The sequence below is a fragment of the Trematomus bernacchii genome, unplaced genomic scaffold (assembly GCF_902827165.1).
Source record: "Trematomus bernacchii unplaced genomic scaffold, fTreBer1.1, whole genome shotgun sequence".
Taxonomy (NCBI): domain Eukaryota; kingdom Metazoa; phylum Chordata; class Actinopteri; order Perciformes; family Nototheniidae; genus Trematomus; species Trematomus bernacchii.
The window spans coordinates 2,357,927-2,376,413 of record NW_022987662.1 but is presented as its reverse complement, the minus strand read 5'-3'; the positions used below and the strand labels follow the sequence as shown (position 1 = coordinate 2,376,413).

The 18,487-nt window shown below is 40.6% G+C and overlaps 1 protein-coding gene across 2 annotated transcripts in view; it reads right to left on the bottom strand.

Annotated features, from left to right (window-relative positions):
* Positions 1-18,487, bottom strand: part of ryr3 (ryanodine receptor 3) — a 120,014-nt gene that overhangs the window by 25,857 nt on the left and 75,670 nt on the right. For both annotated transcript variants that reach the window (XM_034135515.1, XM_034135516.1), the window contains exons 43-72: positions 18,014-18,117; positions 17,219-17,354; positions 16,546-16,729; positions 15,421-15,523; positions 15,170-15,290; positions 14,125-14,297; positions 13,329-13,549; positions 13,116-13,206; positions 12,797-12,937; positions 12,096-12,259; positions 11,918-11,996; positions 11,567-11,656; positions 10,769-10,909; positions 9,872-9,934; positions 9,278-9,353; positions 9,047-9,170; positions 8,015-8,130; positions 7,828-7,895; positions 7,221-7,342; positions 6,963-7,012; positions 6,814-6,874; positions 6,469-6,707; positions 5,619-5,700; positions 5,253-5,383; positions 4,300-4,418; positions 3,673-3,871; positions 2,538-2,632; positions 851-996; positions 559-646; positions 368-460 (exon numbers count right to left, since the gene is read on the bottom strand). In XM_034135515.1, coding sequence (XP_033991406.1) covers positions 368-460; positions 559-646; positions 851-996; positions 2,538-2,632; positions 3,673-3,871; positions 4,300-4,418; positions 5,253-5,383; positions 5,619-5,700; positions 6,469-6,707; positions 6,814-6,874; positions 6,963-7,012; positions 7,221-7,342; positions 7,828-7,895; positions 8,015-8,130; positions 9,047-9,170; positions 9,278-9,353; positions 9,872-9,934; positions 10,769-10,909; positions 11,567-11,656; positions 11,918-11,996; positions 12,096-12,259; positions 12,797-12,937; positions 13,116-13,206; positions 13,329-13,549; positions 14,125-14,297; positions 15,170-15,290; positions 15,421-15,523; positions 16,546-16,729; positions 17,219-17,354; positions 18,014-18,117 — 3,620 coding nt within the window. The remainder of the gene's footprint in view (positions 1-367; positions 461-558; positions 647-850; positions 997-2,537; positions 2,633-3,672; positions 3,872-4,299; positions 4,419-5,252; positions 5,384-5,618; positions 5,701-6,468; positions 6,708-6,813; positions 6,875-6,962; positions 7,013-7,220; positions 7,343-7,827; positions 7,896-8,014; positions 8,131-9,046; positions 9,171-9,277; positions 9,354-9,871; positions 9,935-10,768; positions 10,910-11,566; positions 11,657-11,917; positions 11,997-12,095; positions 12,260-12,796; positions 12,938-13,115; positions 13,207-13,328; positions 13,550-14,124; positions 14,298-15,169; positions 15,291-15,420; positions 15,524-16,545; positions 16,730-17,218; positions 17,355-18,013; positions 18,118-18,487) is intronic.

Below are 18,487 nucleotides of genomic sequence, written 5' to 3'. Positions count from 1 at the left end.
AAGTGGTGACACAGTGAAGAGGACAGCAGGAAGTGAGACAAGTCAAAATGAAACCCAGAGAGAAGTAAGAGGTACCCTGATCATCGCCTGGGTGAATTACAGGGCAAATGTGGTACAAAAAGAGCTTTAGTTTATCATAATGACAAAACATGTCACTCAGTGCAACAGTTTGGGTCATTGGGGAGTTTATTATAGTAATAGGTCCACATTGTAGCTATATGAAAGGGATGAATAAGACGATACCTGTGATTGGGATCAATTCCTTGTTGTTCTTGGGCTTTTTAGTGGTTTTATTGACATTAGGAAACAACAGAATACATTTGCCCTTGTATTGACCCATATCATATGTCACTTCTATTTGATTTACCTTGGACATCTTCGCCTTGCCCTCTCCAGTCAGGAAGCCCAGATTGTTGATCTCATTCTGAACCACAAAGTTTTGCTCCTCACGTTTGAAGTTCTGGATTCAGAGGACAATAAAAAGAGGTTGAACAGGAAAGCCTTCCTCATGAAGCAGTATCCTTTTATCAAATGGTGGTATTGAATTAAGAGACTTACATGGGACTTGCACCAGAGGATGAAGATCTCAGCCACCATCCTGAAGAGCTCAGTGGAGTCTGCATCCGGCTCCTTCAGCCACCTGGACCTGGAATCAACCAAAAATATTTTCAATAGGGTTACACTTAGTTCAACTACATCTGATCAGGACATCAACTTGAAAAAAATCTGTGCAATAAAGCTCAGATAATAGAGGAAATATTCACATCTTAAACTGAGCAAACCAATGCTTACTAAATCAATATCCTCCAATTCATTTTAGAAATAAATACATATCTTTCTTTTCCAGTACCTGTTGTTGTCCACGTAACGGATGAGCATGGGGTAGAAGGCGTAGAGGTCTCTGCAGAGCACGGCAAACTCATCCAGGATGAGCAGCTCGGCCTCCTGGGTGTCACCTTTACTGTCGGCCTTCAGCAGCTCCTCTTCACCCACAACCTTTAAATGCATCACATCAACAACTCATCTCCGGCAATCAAATTATTATTCTCCTCACACGTGACCCCTTTCAACTCAGTGGTAATAACCTCCTCCCTGTAAACTCTCACAGTGAAGTTAGTGAGGAAGTGTTACTCTCTGTAGGTGATGGGACTCAACATAATGTTCTTAGACAAAGGCTACTCAGTATTGGCTTATCCAGCCATGCAGTGGGGTGGTTTGTGAACTACCTCTCTGAAAGGTCCCAATGTGTTCACTTTGATGGGCTGTCTTCTGAGTGGTTGAACATTGCTAATGGTGTTCCTCAAGGTTCTGTTTTAGGTCCACTTTTATTCTCCATCTACATCAATAGTTTAGGTGAAAATGTGGATGAAGCTACTTTGCATTTTTATGCGGATGACACCGTGATGTACTGTGCAGGTCCCTCCATTAAGGAGGCTGTTGTTAAATTACAGGCTGTTTTTAACATTATTCAGACTCAGCTCTCTGAACTAAAGCTTCTTTTAAATGTTGAGAAAACCAAAGTAATGCTCTTTTCAAAAGCTAAAAAGACACCAGAGACTGCTTTGGATATTGTGACTATGCAAGGACAAGTACTCCAAGTGGTTAGCTATTATAAATACCTTGGTATCTGGCTTGATGATTGTCTTACTTTTAAACTTCACGTCACTAATCTGCTTAAAAAACTGAGGGTTAGATTAGGTTTCTTTTTCAGAAACAAGTCCTGTTTCTCTTTTGAAGCCAGGAAAAGGCTAGTCACTGTGACCTTTTTACCTGTGCTAGACTATGGTGATTTGATCTACATGAATGCACCTGCCCATTGCCTGGAAAGGTTAGATGCCGCCTATCACAGTGCTCTGAGATTTGTTACTAACTGTAAAGCACTTACTCATCACTGTACCCTGTATGCCAAGGCAGGTCTGCCTTCACTTACTGTTCGGAGGCTCAGTCATTGGTACATGTTCATCTACAAAGCCATGCTGGGTAAACTACCTTCTTATATCTGCTCCTTGATCTCACGGAGAGTGGCAAGTAGCTATTGCCTGAGATCACAGGATGTGTTTTTATTACATGTGCAAAGTGCTAGGACTGTTTTAGGTGCTAAAGCTTTTATGTGCGCTGCTCCTCTGGCTTGGAACACTATGCAAAAAATATTGAAACTCAGCATTTTGATTCCCTTGCATCGTTTTAAAGCACGACTGGATGAAATATTATTGGATACCTGTAAATGTAAATAGATGCTAATGTATACCCCTGAAATTATGTTGTGATGTCCTTTTTGTTTTCTGTTTGTTTTTATATGTGTAACTCAATGTACCGCAGGTCTCCCTTGTAAAAGAGATCGTTGATCTCAATGGGATTTTTAACCTGGATAAATAAAGGCTACAGACTAGCTCATATATATATATATATATATATACACTATAAATTCAGCTGCTTATGATGGAGTCAGCTAAAATCTACTTGAATCACAGGTGTCACTGAGCAGTGGATACAGTGTGCTGCTGTTACACCATGTACATTATATTTTAAGCTCTCACCTTCACCGTCTTGTTCCTCAATTTCTCCAAGGTGGGCAGGAAGTGGGTTCTCAGCAGATGAGCTCCCGCCTTGCAGATGATTGGCTGAGAGTAGACTGGACAGAGACAATGGAAAAATATATATTTTGGACATCTGAAAAAATGATGCTTTCAAGAATACGAGAGGTTTCTGTGAGGATTTGTACAAAAGGACAATTAGGGCCATTGTAGAAAAAAATATTGTATATAATCAAGGAGCTGGCGGACAACATCTCGTCAAAATCTCAGAATTAAAAAAGTATTGAATTGATCAAAATGGAAGAAAAACAATTCTCAGGGAATATCCAAGAGTTTTCTCTCCCCTGGCATTGCAATTTAATGCATATTTTTGACCTAAAATGGCTTTAATTTGCCGTTGTAAATATGCAACTAGGGTATTAAAACACAGACATTTTATTTTTGTCACAACTGCCATTCTATATTCATAACATAGCTTTACCAGCAATTGTACCTGTGTCCCTCAGCACACAATTCTAAGAAAAGCGAGAGATATTAGTTGTAGAATAGTTGAATAAATAAGGCACGGCATGAATTTTCCTTTGTCTGGTTTCCTTGTTTGTAAATGTGTTGAAAGTAAAATATTCAAATGTAGTTTCATGAAGTGTGATTGCCTGAGGCTGTTTTCTCCCTCAGCAACCAATTATGTTATCTGGCCTCTCCTGAACTCCCACAGAGGAATGAGCATAGAAGAGGCAAACCGTTGAGAAAAACAATCATACTTTATTGTATTAACCCTCACTTCCTAGATTGGTTTCCTTAACTACAATTACTGTTCAGACTTATTGTTATTTTGCTGAAGTCTGACCTTTTTTATTTGACTCTTTCCATGATTGCTATGTTTTTCTAAACAGAAAAGGAATGAGTGGGTTTGCTTCTACTTCTGATGAGAATATAACTCACCTCCGAGTTACATTTAAATGCAAATTTCCATGAAGCAATTCATTAAAAATTCTCTCATATTTTCTGAAAAAACTAGGATATTCATTTATTACAAGCATTAACTATGCAAGTCGGTAAACAAACACCATCTGACCAGAGGGAATCCCTCTTCAAATGATAGATATTCTTTCTCTCAAATCTTGAGCCTGGTCGTTACCTGCAATCCTCTTCATCCAGGGGGCGTCATCGATACCCAGGTTGTTGTTGAGGATCTTGAGGATGTTTGCCAGGATGATGCTGAGGTGTTCAGAGGTCACCATAGTGCAGCACTGGGCATCTGAAGAGGAGTTTTCCGGACCCTTCTCCCACCAGTATGACAGATAGTTACACAGCATGGGAAGGATCACCTCAATGACCTGCAGCAGACAGACAGACAGACAGAAGGTGAACTGTCTGAATGACTGAAGGTGTATTGACAGTAGAGGCAATAAGGAACAGATTGTTTTGTTTGGGAACTAAAGCTCTAACAAAGGAATTTATAATGTTACTTAGAACTTTGCAGCAATTATGGATTTGGTGATGTTATGGTAATATGTCAATGTTGAATCTTAAAATAATGTGTGTATTTTGCATTAAGTTTTGCAACTCACAAGAGACATATTTTAAAAAGTAAGACCAGAATTGATGAAGTACAGGTTGAGATATCCTTGATGTTAGTCCCTTAACATTGCATCCTACCCAGAATGCTACTTTAAGCATACAAGCAGTGACCATGTTGCTAAGAAACAAAACACCTAAAAAATGCTGTATCTATTCATTCAAATATCCCATCAGCCCTTCTGACCTGTGGCATGTCGGAGTAGCGAGCACCGGACTCTGAGACATCGCTGACGTCTTTCAGCAGTCCTTCAAGGCGAGGCATCTCCGGACACATCTCCATCACCGTGTCCGGCATACTCAGGACTAGAAAGGAATAACACCAAGACATTTCTTTAATGACATTTCAAGAAACTCAAAAGCATAAACTTTGTTCAATGACTACAATCTGTCAGGCCTGTGTTCTTTATCCATTTTTCACTGACATTCTCCTTTCTTCTACCTGGTGGTTTCACAGCCTCATAGTAAGAGTCAGGTACAGCCTGAACAGCATTGTCAAAAACTCTTATAAAATCATCCATCCATCCATTTTTTGGGCGACTGTGGCTGCGAGGGAGTGCGGTCGTCTCTCAACCAGAAGGTTGTGGGTTCAATCCCAGCCCGTGCAGCCAACATGTCGATGTATCCTTGGGAAAGATACTTAACCCCGAGTTGCTCCCGATGGCATGGCCAACGGTGTGTGAATGTGTGTGAATGTTAGGTCCTAGAGTAAGGTACACTGCTCTGTATGAATGGGTGTGAATGGGTGAACGACATGTAGTATGTAAAGCGCTTTGAGGGGTCTTAAAGACTGGATAAAGCGCTATATAAGTACAGTCCATTTACCATTTACCATCGGAGTGAAACAAAGAGACGTGAATTATTTCTGCAACCAATAAATCCTCCGGAAAGCAGCAAGCTTTTTGATTTCTTCGGATAATTTTCTCAATAAATTTTTCAAATTCTCTGCATTTATCATCCCTTCTGCATCCTGCTTTGAAATGCAATGTAGGCTTATTTATATATTCCAGTTTGTATTTATCATTTTATATCTATTTTTCAGGTTTTCAAATAGTTGTAAAATCGATAATAAATCAGAACATTGTAAATGATTGGGATAGAAGTCAATATTAAATGGAGGATCTGCTGCTGGACACTCACTGGCTCTCTCTCGGGGGGTCTTGGTGTTGAACACAGACATTGGGTTGTGAGCGTTGAGTTGAGGCTCCAGGAACGCCACAGGCATCGCGGCCACCAGTGTCGCCAGACTCTCCCCCAGCGCAGGAAGATGCCTGCATGTCAACATGTAAAAATGTTTAAAGGCCTAATCAACACTGACAAGTACAATTTAATCCATACATTTGTTACAGTCGTTTCATGCCAAATCTCGTAGATGATAGAAATGACATTAAGCACATATCGTTATCAAAGCTTAAACGTAATGATTAAATATACAGTACGGCTACTGTTGATCAAAAAAACATGTTTAATTCTGCTGCATGTTTTAGGAAAAGTGTGGACTCATACTTCTCCACAAAGACGCTCTTTCCCGTTCCCAGACAGTAGAAACTGGCCAAGATCCGGTAACAGGACAGCTGCACATCATTCACTGAAACAAAAGAAACATTCAAGCACAGTTATTTTTATACAAGAGAAAGATTAGCTTTACATATGAGTAAATGTAACAATTGAATGCATGATAATTGAAGGCTTGTAATGACTTGGTGTTAAGTACAAGACCAATGTCCTTAATTTGTCCTTAAATTGTGGATTGTTCCTGGGGTACCACTTTACAATAAGACTACCCTTATAAAGGATTCATTAAGGGTTTATAACTAGGTTACGAATTAGGTTGTAAACACTTTATTAATCATTAAGAACCATTTATAAACCAGTTGTAACATAGTTTTCATACGTCAACACAGGCTCACTATTTGGCAAGATGACTAAGCCTTATATTGGCTACTTAGCGAGAATCAACTCAGTGAGCAACAGATACCAAGGATGCTGGCTGATGAAGAAGACGAAGTAAGCTAAGTAGCCAATATAAGGCTTAGCGGTACAGATACCTGTGGGCTCACTATTTGGCAAGCAACCGGTCACAGTCGCCCTGTTCATCTCATGTCTTATAAAAGCTTATTAATGACTTATAAAGTGTTCACAATCTAATTAATAAATGAATTACAAACTATTCGTAAACCCTTTATAAGGGTAGTCTTATTGTAAAGTGGTACCGTTCCTGGTGACCATTACTGTTCAGTTACTTTATTTTCTTCTAGTTATTGTGATGTGTTTTTTATGATATATTCATGTTTGTTTTTAAATAAAAAGCATTTCAAACTATACAAATAATCTAAAAAAGTTAACACAAACTCACAGAGCAGATCCACTCCAAACTCGTAAGTGGTGATGTGCTCGAACAGGGCGGTGAGGATGGGCAGCAGCGCCACAGTCACGTAGTTGATGCTCTGCGTGACGCTCTTCAACTGAGCCCGGGACTGCATGAACTTCCCCAGCTTGAGCATCTCCACCAGCTTCTCCAGGTCCTCCGCCGCGTTCTCAAAGAAAGTCTTGAAGCTGGCTTTGACCAACTCTGAGCCGGACTTCATCACCGTTCTGAGAGAAGAGAGGAGACACAAAGGCGCAAGTGCATGCTCAAGAATAGCTATAATGGTCCTTTTGGTGGATCACTGTGCTTATATTGACAACGATGTGTGCTTACCTGGTGTCGACTGTTTGAGAGAGGATGTGCAGACAGCTCACCATCATTGCAGAGTCACTTCCTGTAAGAGAAACAATCACTGTAGATGTGGAAGGAGATTCAAGCAGAGCGCAACACGAGCATACAGACAGAGGCAATGCAAACCTTACCAAAGAGAGAAATCCTGTGTCTGACAAGAAGTGCCAGCTTACAGAACAGGCTGGAAAAGAAAGACGGCAAGAGCAGAATTGAACAAAAGGCAATCAGAGAGAACAAAGAAGAGCTGAGATGTACTGTAAGCAAGGAGGTAAGAAAAGATCTGATGAAAATATAAAGGAGAACTCTTAAAAGGGAAGGCTTAAAAGGCATCACAAATCTGGCAATGGAAAAACTGATTACACAAATGTTACATTACTTAAGCACAGTACCTGGTGAGCATCTCCTTCTCTTTGTTGGAGGCACAGCCGCAGCTGCTCAGGTTGTTGCTGGCCGTGGACAGGAAGTAGAGACAGTGGTTCTTGAAAGTTTGATCTATCAGAGGAAGCAACACCTGGGGAGAAGAAATCCAGCCATGTGAATAAGATCTTAAAGGTAGGGTAGGTAAGAATGGAGAAACAGGCTCGAGTGCGCTAGAATTTGAAAGTACACAACCGGAGAAAATCTGCCCCTTCCTTCAGACTTCCTTACAGAGTCCCTCCTCCAACACACACGAACATGACCAATGAGGGCACGAGATAAGTTTGTACACGAGATGGAAGGCTGACAGGCAGGTAGGCCATCCAGTGATCTGACCCGGGCCGGCTCAGATGATTGGTCGTGCTTTTTACAGCGCCACGGCTTCCACAGATGACATTTTTTAATGTATTTATTGTCAAAGCATTTAATTTATTCATTGCTATCGGGATGTTAAGAGCATTCCATGGAATATAACAAAAAGTGTTTCTGAAGTGAATTACCTACCCCACCTTTAATACAAGCTTAAGAAAAAAATTAAATCTAATACGTATCACTGGTTCTGTTGCAAAAGTTTCAAACCTTGGCAAAGAACTTGATTTCCTGGTCATGAGGCGATTTGTCCGTCTTCCCACTGGTGGCCATGGCCTCTGGATTCATAAAAAATGATGAGTGGCAAGGTCAGGATAATCACATTCCTCAAAAACGAGATTATAATAAATGTTAAGCACCTCTTAGTGCACCTGTGTTTGAAATGTCACACACTCACCCAGATGAGCGATGAACTCCTGGGCAGAGTCGACGTACTTCAGCAGCGTTTTGAGGAGCTTGTATGTAAAACGCTTCTCCATGGATGATGAGTCCTGACCCACGTCCTTCTGATCTCTGTAGCAGAGAGAATCACAAACAAATTCTGTTCAAACTACGTACAAATTAAAAAGACTCTTTCCTTTTCTATCTACCCATACTGCATAATGTAGTTATTTTTAACATAACAGTGTTTAATTTAACATCTTCATCTTCCTAATTAATCTATCAAATGACTTTTCCTTATCACAAAGTTTAAAATTGATTTTTGTTTCTGTAATTGACTCAACAGGAGTCATTGTAGATAAGGGTTGCCCCCTTGATAATCACAAGTATACAAAAATGAAGAATGAATAAAGAAAAAAATAGCTTGTAGTCATAGTATTACATTACTTTGCATTTAGCTGACGCTTTTATCCAAAGCGACTTACAATAAGTGCAGTCGACCAGGAAGATACAGACTTGAAGAAAACAGAATCATATAAGTACATCAGGTTTCATAGAACCAAAACATTTCAAGTGCTACTCAACTGGCTTTAGATAAGCCAGTCCTTTATTAGTATACAGTATAAGTGCTTTGTTAGTCATTTTATTGCTCGAAGTGGAGTCGAAAGAGATGAGTTTTCAGTCTGCGCCGGAAGATGTGTAAGCTTTCTGCTGTCCTGATGTCAATGGGGAGCTCATTCCACCATTTTGGAGCCAGGATAGCAAACCCACGTGGTTTTGCTGATGGGAACTTGGGTCCCCCTCGCAGTGCGGGTGCAGCGAGCCGTTTGGCTGATGCAGAGCGGAGTGCACGTGCTGGGGTGTATGGTTTAATAGTAGACATAATCAAGATCAAATGTGTAATTACAAAAGACAAAACAAAGGGTCGCATGAAGTCCACCATACACTGAACTTAAGAACTCAACTTTAAGATGTTGTTCGTTTATGCTAATTGCATTTACTTATTTATTTTTCAATGTAGGATAACTTGGTGAGTGAGGGAGTTTACCTCATGATGGCATAGCCGCTGATCTGCAGGAACTTGAAGAGCTCCTGGGCCTTCTCTCTGTCTCTGTACTTCTCTTTAGCAGTCAGGGTGTCATAGGGAACCAGCAGCGGGTGGCTCCCTCCTCCTGACAAGTCAATTCAGATTCACATAAATAAAAAAAGTCAGAATTACTGAAGTTTGAATAGTCTAATAAGGGCAAAACATTTACTTTCAAACCATGCACTTACACACCTTTGCTAACAAGTTCAGATTTCTTCTTCTTGGACCAGATGTTGTGGTAGTTTTCTGCAACCACCTCCACCATGCCCTGCAGATACAGTACATAAAACAGATTAGAGCATTTTTGCCACTTTATTAGTTCAGTCGGACAACTCACGTGTTTCTTAATATGTTTATTAGAAGCAGCATATAGTTTGAGTTTGGCGTCTAGGCTCGGGCCTCATCACTCCACAGATTTACAAAGAACATTGAGTGATGATTAGATAACTATCCCCCGAGCCTACAGGTGGAAGCTGGGGTGGTGGTGGGGCAGGCGAGCAGCAGCAACATGAAACACAGCAGCAGGAACATGAACGTAGCAATAGCAAGTGAACACAGTAGTGGCAGCAGCAGCATTAAGGAGGCAGAGGCAGGAAGACCTGGCAGCTTAAATAGAGCGGCATGTTTAGGAGAATGTGTTTGGTTGGTTGCAAGAGGGACGAGGTGCGTTACGTGTTAATGTATCATTGGTGCTCGAGTTGACTGCCTGAACTAGCTCGCAGGCTTCGCCCCATATATATTTATTATCAATATAACAACATTAAAAAAAGTTGAACAGAAACTAACCTGTAGCTCTCTTGACAAAGTGACATTGTTCAAATCCATTGGAGCAGGACTGAATCCATCATTCTGCAGAGTCAGGAAGATAAAAGCACAAATTATTTCTGTTTAAATCAATGTGTAGTTAACTTTCATCACTTGACTTGATATAGCTGTAATTAGATTAAAGGTAGGGTAGGTAAGAATGGAGAAACCAGCTCGAGTGCGCTAGAATTTGAAAGTACACAACCGGAGAAAATCTGCCCCTTCCTTCAGACTTCCTTACAGAGCCCCTCCTCCAACACACACGAACGTGCACATGACCAATGAGGGCACGAGATAAGTTTGTGCACAGATGGAAGGCTGACAGGCACTTATTTTAGCCGTGCCGGCTCAGATGATTGGTCGTGCTTTTTACAGCGCCACGGCTTCCACAGATGACATTTTTTTTAATGTATATGTTAAGAGCATTCCATGGAATATAACAAAAAGTGTTTCTGAAGTGAATTACCTACCCCACCTTTAATGTCCGACTCAAAGCTTTTAGGTATATTTTCTTTAAAAAAAACACATGACTTGGATCAATAAAGTATCTATCTATCTTGACTGTTGTCCATAAAAAAAAGAAACTGCAGCAGATATTTCCTAATCCAAAAGATTCATGCTTTTCAGTATTAATGTTTTAATTAAAGCAAGACACTAAAGTGCTTCGTGAGGGTAATTCTTGCAGGGCAAAATGGTCGTCCTTACACTTCATTTTTCAATGGGACTTTATTATAAATGAAATTGGCTGAACACAGTGAAAAAACAATACAGCATATTTTTATTTATTTACGTTATTATAAAGAAAAACATTTGTGACATCCTTATTATGCAATCATGATTAAAGGTAATATCACAGAGAATAACACATCAGGATGTTACCTGAGAGTCGGGGGTCTTTCGTTTTTCACTCTCTCGTTGTTGGATCACGGACTCTCCTTCCTTGGACCGCTCGATGTTCCAGCCCATAGCCAGCATGCTCTTCAGAGACTCCTTCACTGGCCAGCGGTACGTTTCTCTCTCCTACAAATTCAACACACACAAGAGGAACCACCAGATGTAGAAGTTCAACACAGGGGAAAACACTTACTGTATACTGACAGACATTTCGAATGGATTTGCCTTTTTGAATATTATATTAATAAAAAGAAAGGATGAGGCCTAACACATTTTGATGCATGCTTGATGCTCCCCTTGACTGACTGACTGAATGAATAGCCTAATATGATTAAGGTTGTCAAATTTCTTTAAATTGTGTTTGATTTTTCAATGTCAATAATCCCCACATACAGTACACCTAAATCAGGGGTGTCAAACTCAAATACACAGTGGGCCAACATTAAAAAATGGGTACTAGTCGAGGGCCGGACTGGTTCAATGTTTATTGCAGAACGTATTGAAATGAACTTATTGCACATATTAAACCTGGAACTAACAAAGCTTAAATTATTGCCTATAAAAACAACATTAAACATTAAATAATCAGTTGCATTCATTTCTTATGGCTCTATCTGCAGCTTTTCTGGAGTCATTTCTTATGATTACATTTTTCCACAGGCCAACAACAGCTTCAAAAAAACTATTTCCCTCAAAGAAAAAAACAAACATGCCCTGTTGTCTCAAGAAAAAAAGTGCACAATCAAAGATAATGCTCAGCAGCAGTAGCTGTGTAGTACGTACCTTCTCACTCAGCGCTTTGTAAGGCTTCAGCAGTGGATGAGTTTTAGCCTGATCGTCCAGACTGTCTCCTTGTTTCCAGCCTGCTGACACCTGCAACAACAGTTTATTGTATAAAGTGTGGTCTATTGCATTTCATGCTCTTAACTGCAATCATAAAAAAATACAAATATGTCAAAACTTGCTGGCCAGGCATGAGTAGTAGTACTCTTCAGTACCAGACGGTGTTTGATACAAAAAATGTAATATAACTAATCAAATAAAATAAAGTTATCTATGGTATACGGTAGACGGGTTAAATGATCTGTCAGAACAAGGGAGGACAACAATAAAACCAGATGGACAGGGACTCACCTTATCTGAGGACCATTTGTCATGGGAATGCTCTGCATATTTGTTGGCAATGGACTCAAGTTTTTCAGGAAGGGAAATACTGGAAGTGGAGAGAATGATAAAAGTGTGTAATAGTACATCAATTTGAGATAATTGATTCATGTAAAAAAAAAAAAAAAGGTATTTTCAGACCACTCACTTGGCAGTGTTGATGGGTTTGGGATCAAAGTTGCCCTTTGCATCCACTGGTGCCTGTTTCTCCAGTGTTGCTCCAAAACTAGTATCCACAAAGTCAGGCGGTAAGGCTCCAGCGATGGCACACAGGCATAATGTGGCTATCTTGAAAAGGTCAGCATCATATTTCTACAGAAGAGAGCAGATACAGCAGAATAGAGGAATGTCTGTTTAGCTTTTAGATGGACAGACTGAGTAGAGCAAGGCGAAGGAAAGAAAAACAGAGGGATGCTAAACTGAAAGAGAGAAAGCTGTGAAAGTGTGCACGGAGCGATGGCCTGTCACAGACTGATAAATGATTCATCTGTTTTGGCTTCGCCTCAGCTGCAGCGCTCACAGGAACCTCATTGAGCTTTCATTTCACTACCTCTGACGAACAAGAACTTTTGTCTCCTGAGAGCCACACTCGGGTGTGAGAATACAGAATATAGAACGAAGCAGCAAACAGATGTAAGCTTTATGATTGGGATTTAAGGAAAAATATTGCCTGGCCTCCTGATGTATTTGTGGATTATTCTCAGAGATATAAAATAAGCAAAAGGAACCCCAGATTAAAAAAGTACAGAGATGGAATATAGCTTTCCAAAATCATAAATACATTCTTAGTCCGTGCAGATTGGCTAATCTTAATGAATATTCTATACAACAAGGGTTTTTTTGTTGTACCTTCTGAGAAAGGGAGTCAAAGATTCCCCAGAAGAGTTTCTTGGTTAGAAGGAGCTCTTCCTCGGAGGAAACGCCACAGTTGATCATCCCAGAAGGAAGGCAGTAGTACTTCCAGTTCTGCTCGTAGTGGTTGGTCAGAAGCTGGAGAACAGAGATACACGAAAACATAACAATTTGAGTTCAAGTTGATTTAATAATCTTGCGCATCATTGACCAAAAGACAAGGGTTCATAGTGTTACTTATAATTATTCCACAACTTTATAAAAAATAATAATAAATCAGGCGTAATAGTGACAGAAACTCATTCCAGTGTCTCACCCGGAGAGGTATCTGGCAGTATTCACTGAGCATGGGAACATCGAACACCAGCCGTCTGAGCAGCTGCTGCATCATGGAGGGACGTAGGTGCCTGTGAAATGTAGGATGTTCAGTATGGGTTATAACAAAAGCGTTGTTTGAAACATACAGTAGCATGGTGCACTTGGTGCAGTGTCTCTCCCTTTGCTGAGTTTGAATGAACGAAGGCCTTACATGCAGATAGCCAGCAGACACTCCTCGATGGCGTCCCTTTGGGCTTTGGTGAGCGAGCGTCCTTTGGACAGCCGGTAGATGGTCTGCAGCGTGGAGTCGATCAGCTGAGCGTAGTGCTCCGTGCTGCTGAACAGAGCGGCGCAGCGGGTGAGCAGAGGCAGCAGGGCCGAGCCGATGTACCGGTTCATGGCCAACGCCGTCTCCGTGGTGCTCAACAGCTCCTGGGGAACAGAGAGCAACACGTGAGCAACATGAGAGATGAAGGATGGAGAGGTAAAGAACACATCACCCCACATATCAAGATTCACTTAAAGTTATAGTGAATACAGACTCATGGAAACAGGAACAAATCAATTGGTTCTCTAAAATGTACACAGTGGTACGATGGTGATTCACATATTGCAGCAGTAGGGAGTATTAAAGAACTGGTTTAAGTACTGATTATATAAGGATAAGCGAAGGTTTAATGATTCTGATTTTATGATTCACCAATAATTAAGTTAATGTTTCAGCAAACTCTGAGGCAGCCATTACGAGAATTTGTCCTGACTTTAGTTTGCTGAGATTATCTGTCTCAGTCACATCTGATGAGCAAACTAGAAACTCAAACTCAGCTGTGTGCACTGGAATTATTACCGGACGACATAAACACCAGTTGATGTAAAAGGAACAAGATAAAAAACTAGGAAGTATTAAATATTATAACTGCTAGTAGTGAACACTATTTTACTTTACAGGCTTGCAAGTCTTTTTTATGAAACATGGTGAAAGTTGAAAAGTGTTTTCTGTCACTCACCGTGTCCAGAGACGCAGAGGCTTGGAGGTCAGGCAGGAAGCCGACCTCCAACATCTGGAGCAGGAAGCTCTGGTCCTCGATGCCGTACACTCTCTCCAGGAAGAGCACCATGGGGGCCTTGTGGTCCGGACAGAAACAGGCCGACATGTCGGGTTCTGTCATTACCGTGCCATCTGAAGGTTAAACACATTTCAGGGGGGAAAAGTTTTAATGTGTCGTAAACATTGAATTTATTCAGGTAGTTAATGAAAAAAGTTTATACTGTAAGCGTAAATAAATGCGTATTAAAAGTTAAAAGTAATTCCAGGGCTGATAAGCTGCAGACAGTTATTTAAAAAGAAAAATGAGTTCAATTACTCAGAACACAACCTGCTTTCTTATTTGAAGATGTTACAAAGAAAATTGGATATGAAGTACATTTTCTGGTGTGAAGATGGCTTTTTTTCATCAGGGCACAAACTGCAAAGGTGCTAAAAAACACAATGTTCCTCCTCAGAAGGCAGGAGAGGATATAATATATATATATATAAATATTCCCTCCCTCATGAAGCCTGTCTGTGTGACACCGTGGATTTCATGATAAACCTCAAGCTGGCGGAGCCGAGATGATTCTCAAAGTGCAGAGATGATTGATGATGATGAATTTATGTCAGCTGCCTTCACCTGACAGCATGACTCGCATAACATATCTGCCAAATACATTTCATATTTCTAGGCACTATGTGGATTGTTAGTTCAGTAGGCTGGGGAGAAAATTAGATTCTGATATATTGTACCTTGTGTTTGGTCTAAATCAAAATGTTTTATCAGAGTGCTGCGTGTGCGACCAGTTTCATCCTTGAATTCAGTCCAAAAACCATTTTTCCTGCGACAGTGGGAGGCTTCTGTGTGTCCCTTTTGGATGATAATACAACTTTCTTCCCTGCTTGATAACATTGCGTGTTTTTGTGGCAGCACTAGTTCTGTTTATCTTTTGATATTTAACCATCAACATCTGCATGTATGACTTAATGAAGTGAAAAAAGAGCCACCAGCACTGACATACCTTTATTAAGCACAGGCATGTTGAGCGGGATGCTGATGATCCCCACCAGGTCTGTCGTTGGAACCAGGGACTGCAGGATGGCTCGGATACGCAGCGCCTCACCTTTACCTGCATTGATAAGCTGTAAGAGACACAAACGGGGAATATTCAGCTTTGTATTTCATCCAAGTCCCTACAGTAGTCTCTGTTACTGTATTGAGGGTCAAAATAGCAACACAAGTACGTTTGTGCATGACAAAAAAGATCCTCACATGCATCTCTGGAGCGCAGCGTCCCAGCAGGTCAATAAGAGCCGAGTAGAAGGACATGATGGCGTTGCCCATGTGAATAACTTCTCCTTCTTCCTCACCAGAACTGAAACAAAAATACAACACACTTTGGCATACTGCAAACCTCACACGCACAAAGAAAAACGACATATTATACGCTCATAAATTGAAAGGGCAATAGATGGGCAATTTTGTGAGCATGTATAACTGTTTTGGCCCAATATCTGATCGTTTAACAGGCCACAGTGTTTCACGTATTGATTTTGACCCGCTTCCCAATCCCTCTATTCTCACATCATGCAATAATAACCTTCCCCATTAAAATGCAGCCAGCGTACAACATCCTTTGCATACTGATGTGAGCAGGCAAGGCCCCAAAACGTTATTCAAATCTTTACTCACAGCTTCAATGTCTGCCTAATTCTTTTCTCATAACCCTTTAATCAGACAAGTACATCTGTATATATACCAATTACTTTTTTAATTGTATAATCTCATTACTGATTACTAGTAACTTGACCAACACTGCTCGTATGTACAGTATAAGGGAGAATGAGTGGATGTGCTTTGAATAACTTTTAGTTTAGTTTCTCTAGTAGTCTCTTAGTTTATTGAACTTTTCTTGTGGTAAAACAACACTATCAGACAAAACAGAGTATTCTTAAATGTCTTAAAACTTGTATGAAGGATAACATTTATCTAAACTAACCATGTTCAACATTAAGGTATGTTGCACGGTGGTTATTTCAAGTTTATGACCCTTTTGTTGAGCATTTAAATCAAGTAATAAAACGTTCCTATCGAACTGAAAGTAAAAAACTCCCTTTTATCTCGTCTCAATGATGTGATGTAACAGTCAAACTCATTTATATAGCACTATTAAGACACCTTATAACTAGGAATAATGCTGGTTGGCTGAGCTCAGCAGCACACTGGCTAATCTAATTCAATGTAACAGTTCACCACAAAGACACAATTAATAGGAGCCTATATCACTAGGGACTGCTCAGTGGGTTTTAAGTGTCTCAGGATGATATAAACGCTGAATCACAAGCTTTTCCACCTTAATTAGAACAATGCGTGTGAGAAACTGGCGTGGATTCCTACCCATTATTGACGCCGGCGGCGCTCTCGGGCAGGTCGAGGGCGGGATTATCGGAAATCTTGATGGCCTCCTGCATGGCGGCGAGCAAACCCTGACCTCCCTCTCCCCTGAGGGCGGGGCCGAAACACTCGGGACGTCTGATCAGCAGCTTCACCACCACGTTAGCATTCTCCTCCACACTCTCACCTGGAAACACAGCACAGGATTATGGACATATTTGAAGGGGGAAGTTTTAAATAGAACACTTCAGAATCTACTTTATTTTTTAGGGGTGTCCAATTATAAGAATTTACATAGTCAAATCTGATTAGCCAAGTCCTGCATATCGTCAAAATCTGTTTCTTTTTGATTATTGACTGACGCCATTTGTTTTGTGTAGGTGCATTGCTGTCAGACTACTTGCTTTTTGTAATTGTAATTGGAACTTTGCATTTTTTCACAATTGTTTCCCCTATAGGCAAGCCACAGACAGCTGTTTTTTCATGCCAACTCCTAAATGCTCATAAATCGTAAATATCTTAAATGTTTTGATATTGCTTTGCTCTTACAGTATGTGATTGCTCTGTTGATTAAATGTTTTCTTTTAGACCCCTTTTTAGAACTGACAACTATTCGGGGGTTAGCTATTCGCCCCCTCCTATTAATGTCATGGAATCAGTATGAAAGTCTACCTACCATTGCAGAAGACGACGAACCTCAGGAAGGACAGGAAGCGCTCTCCCTCTATAGGGTTCCAGCCGAGGTCTGGGTAACCCTTAGCAAGAAGCATGGCACAACTCTGAAGACCACAGGCTGCCAGGTATGTCACCACCTACACACACACACACACACACACACAGTTTCATCCCTGGGTATTATAATAGCACACTCTGTCTTTTTGACTGTCAGTGACAGCTAGAAAGCATCTGCTGAGCAAGCGTATTCAAAAGAATCACACAAAATCGACTTCATTTTCACTGACAAAACTTGGGTGGCATGAGGATCTTATTTTTGTCTGAATCACTTTCACTATGCGAAAAGTCAGCAGTGAGGAGATGTCAAATTAAATCATCTCAGCTGTAAATAATGCAGAGTTCCTCGATGTAATGTCACAGAAGATACTTATCATTCATCTACATTTATAGGATATATTACTTTTATAAATGTTATTGTCCCAGGACATGTGTTTTGAGCTGATAGGGTTGTTTCAGTGCACATAACCTAAATAAAAAACAATAAATTAATTAATCTAAAAGTGTTCTAACCACAATATCTTGTTGTTTAATCTCAGCATTTGACAGATCATTTGAATAAAATGTGCAATTTCAAAATCAAAAAAAAGCTTTATCTACCTCAACACATAACCAAACTCTAAACTTACCACTGGTTATCTAAACAGAATGACACCTCTTAATAATCATGGTTCAAGGATCACATTTTTTAAAGCAAATGTACCCATAATATGTTTGATTGTGAGCTAAAGTAACAAACCTTCTCCAGATCCGGCTCCTCCAGGGCCAGAGCCAGGCCGTTGTTGTCCATCACTGAAGAAGCTGCTACATCCAGTGGAGTGGAGCCCCGCATGGCTTCAGAAGCTACACACACACACACACACACACACACACACACACACACACACACACACACACACACACACACACACACACACACACACACACACACACACCACACACACACACACACACACACACACACACACACACACACACACACACACACACACACACACACACACACACACACACACACACACACACACACACACACACACACACACACACACACACACACACACACACACACACACACACACACACACACACACACACACACACACACACACACACACACACACACACACACACACCACACACACACACACACACACACACACACACACACACACACACACACACACACACACACACACACACACACACACAC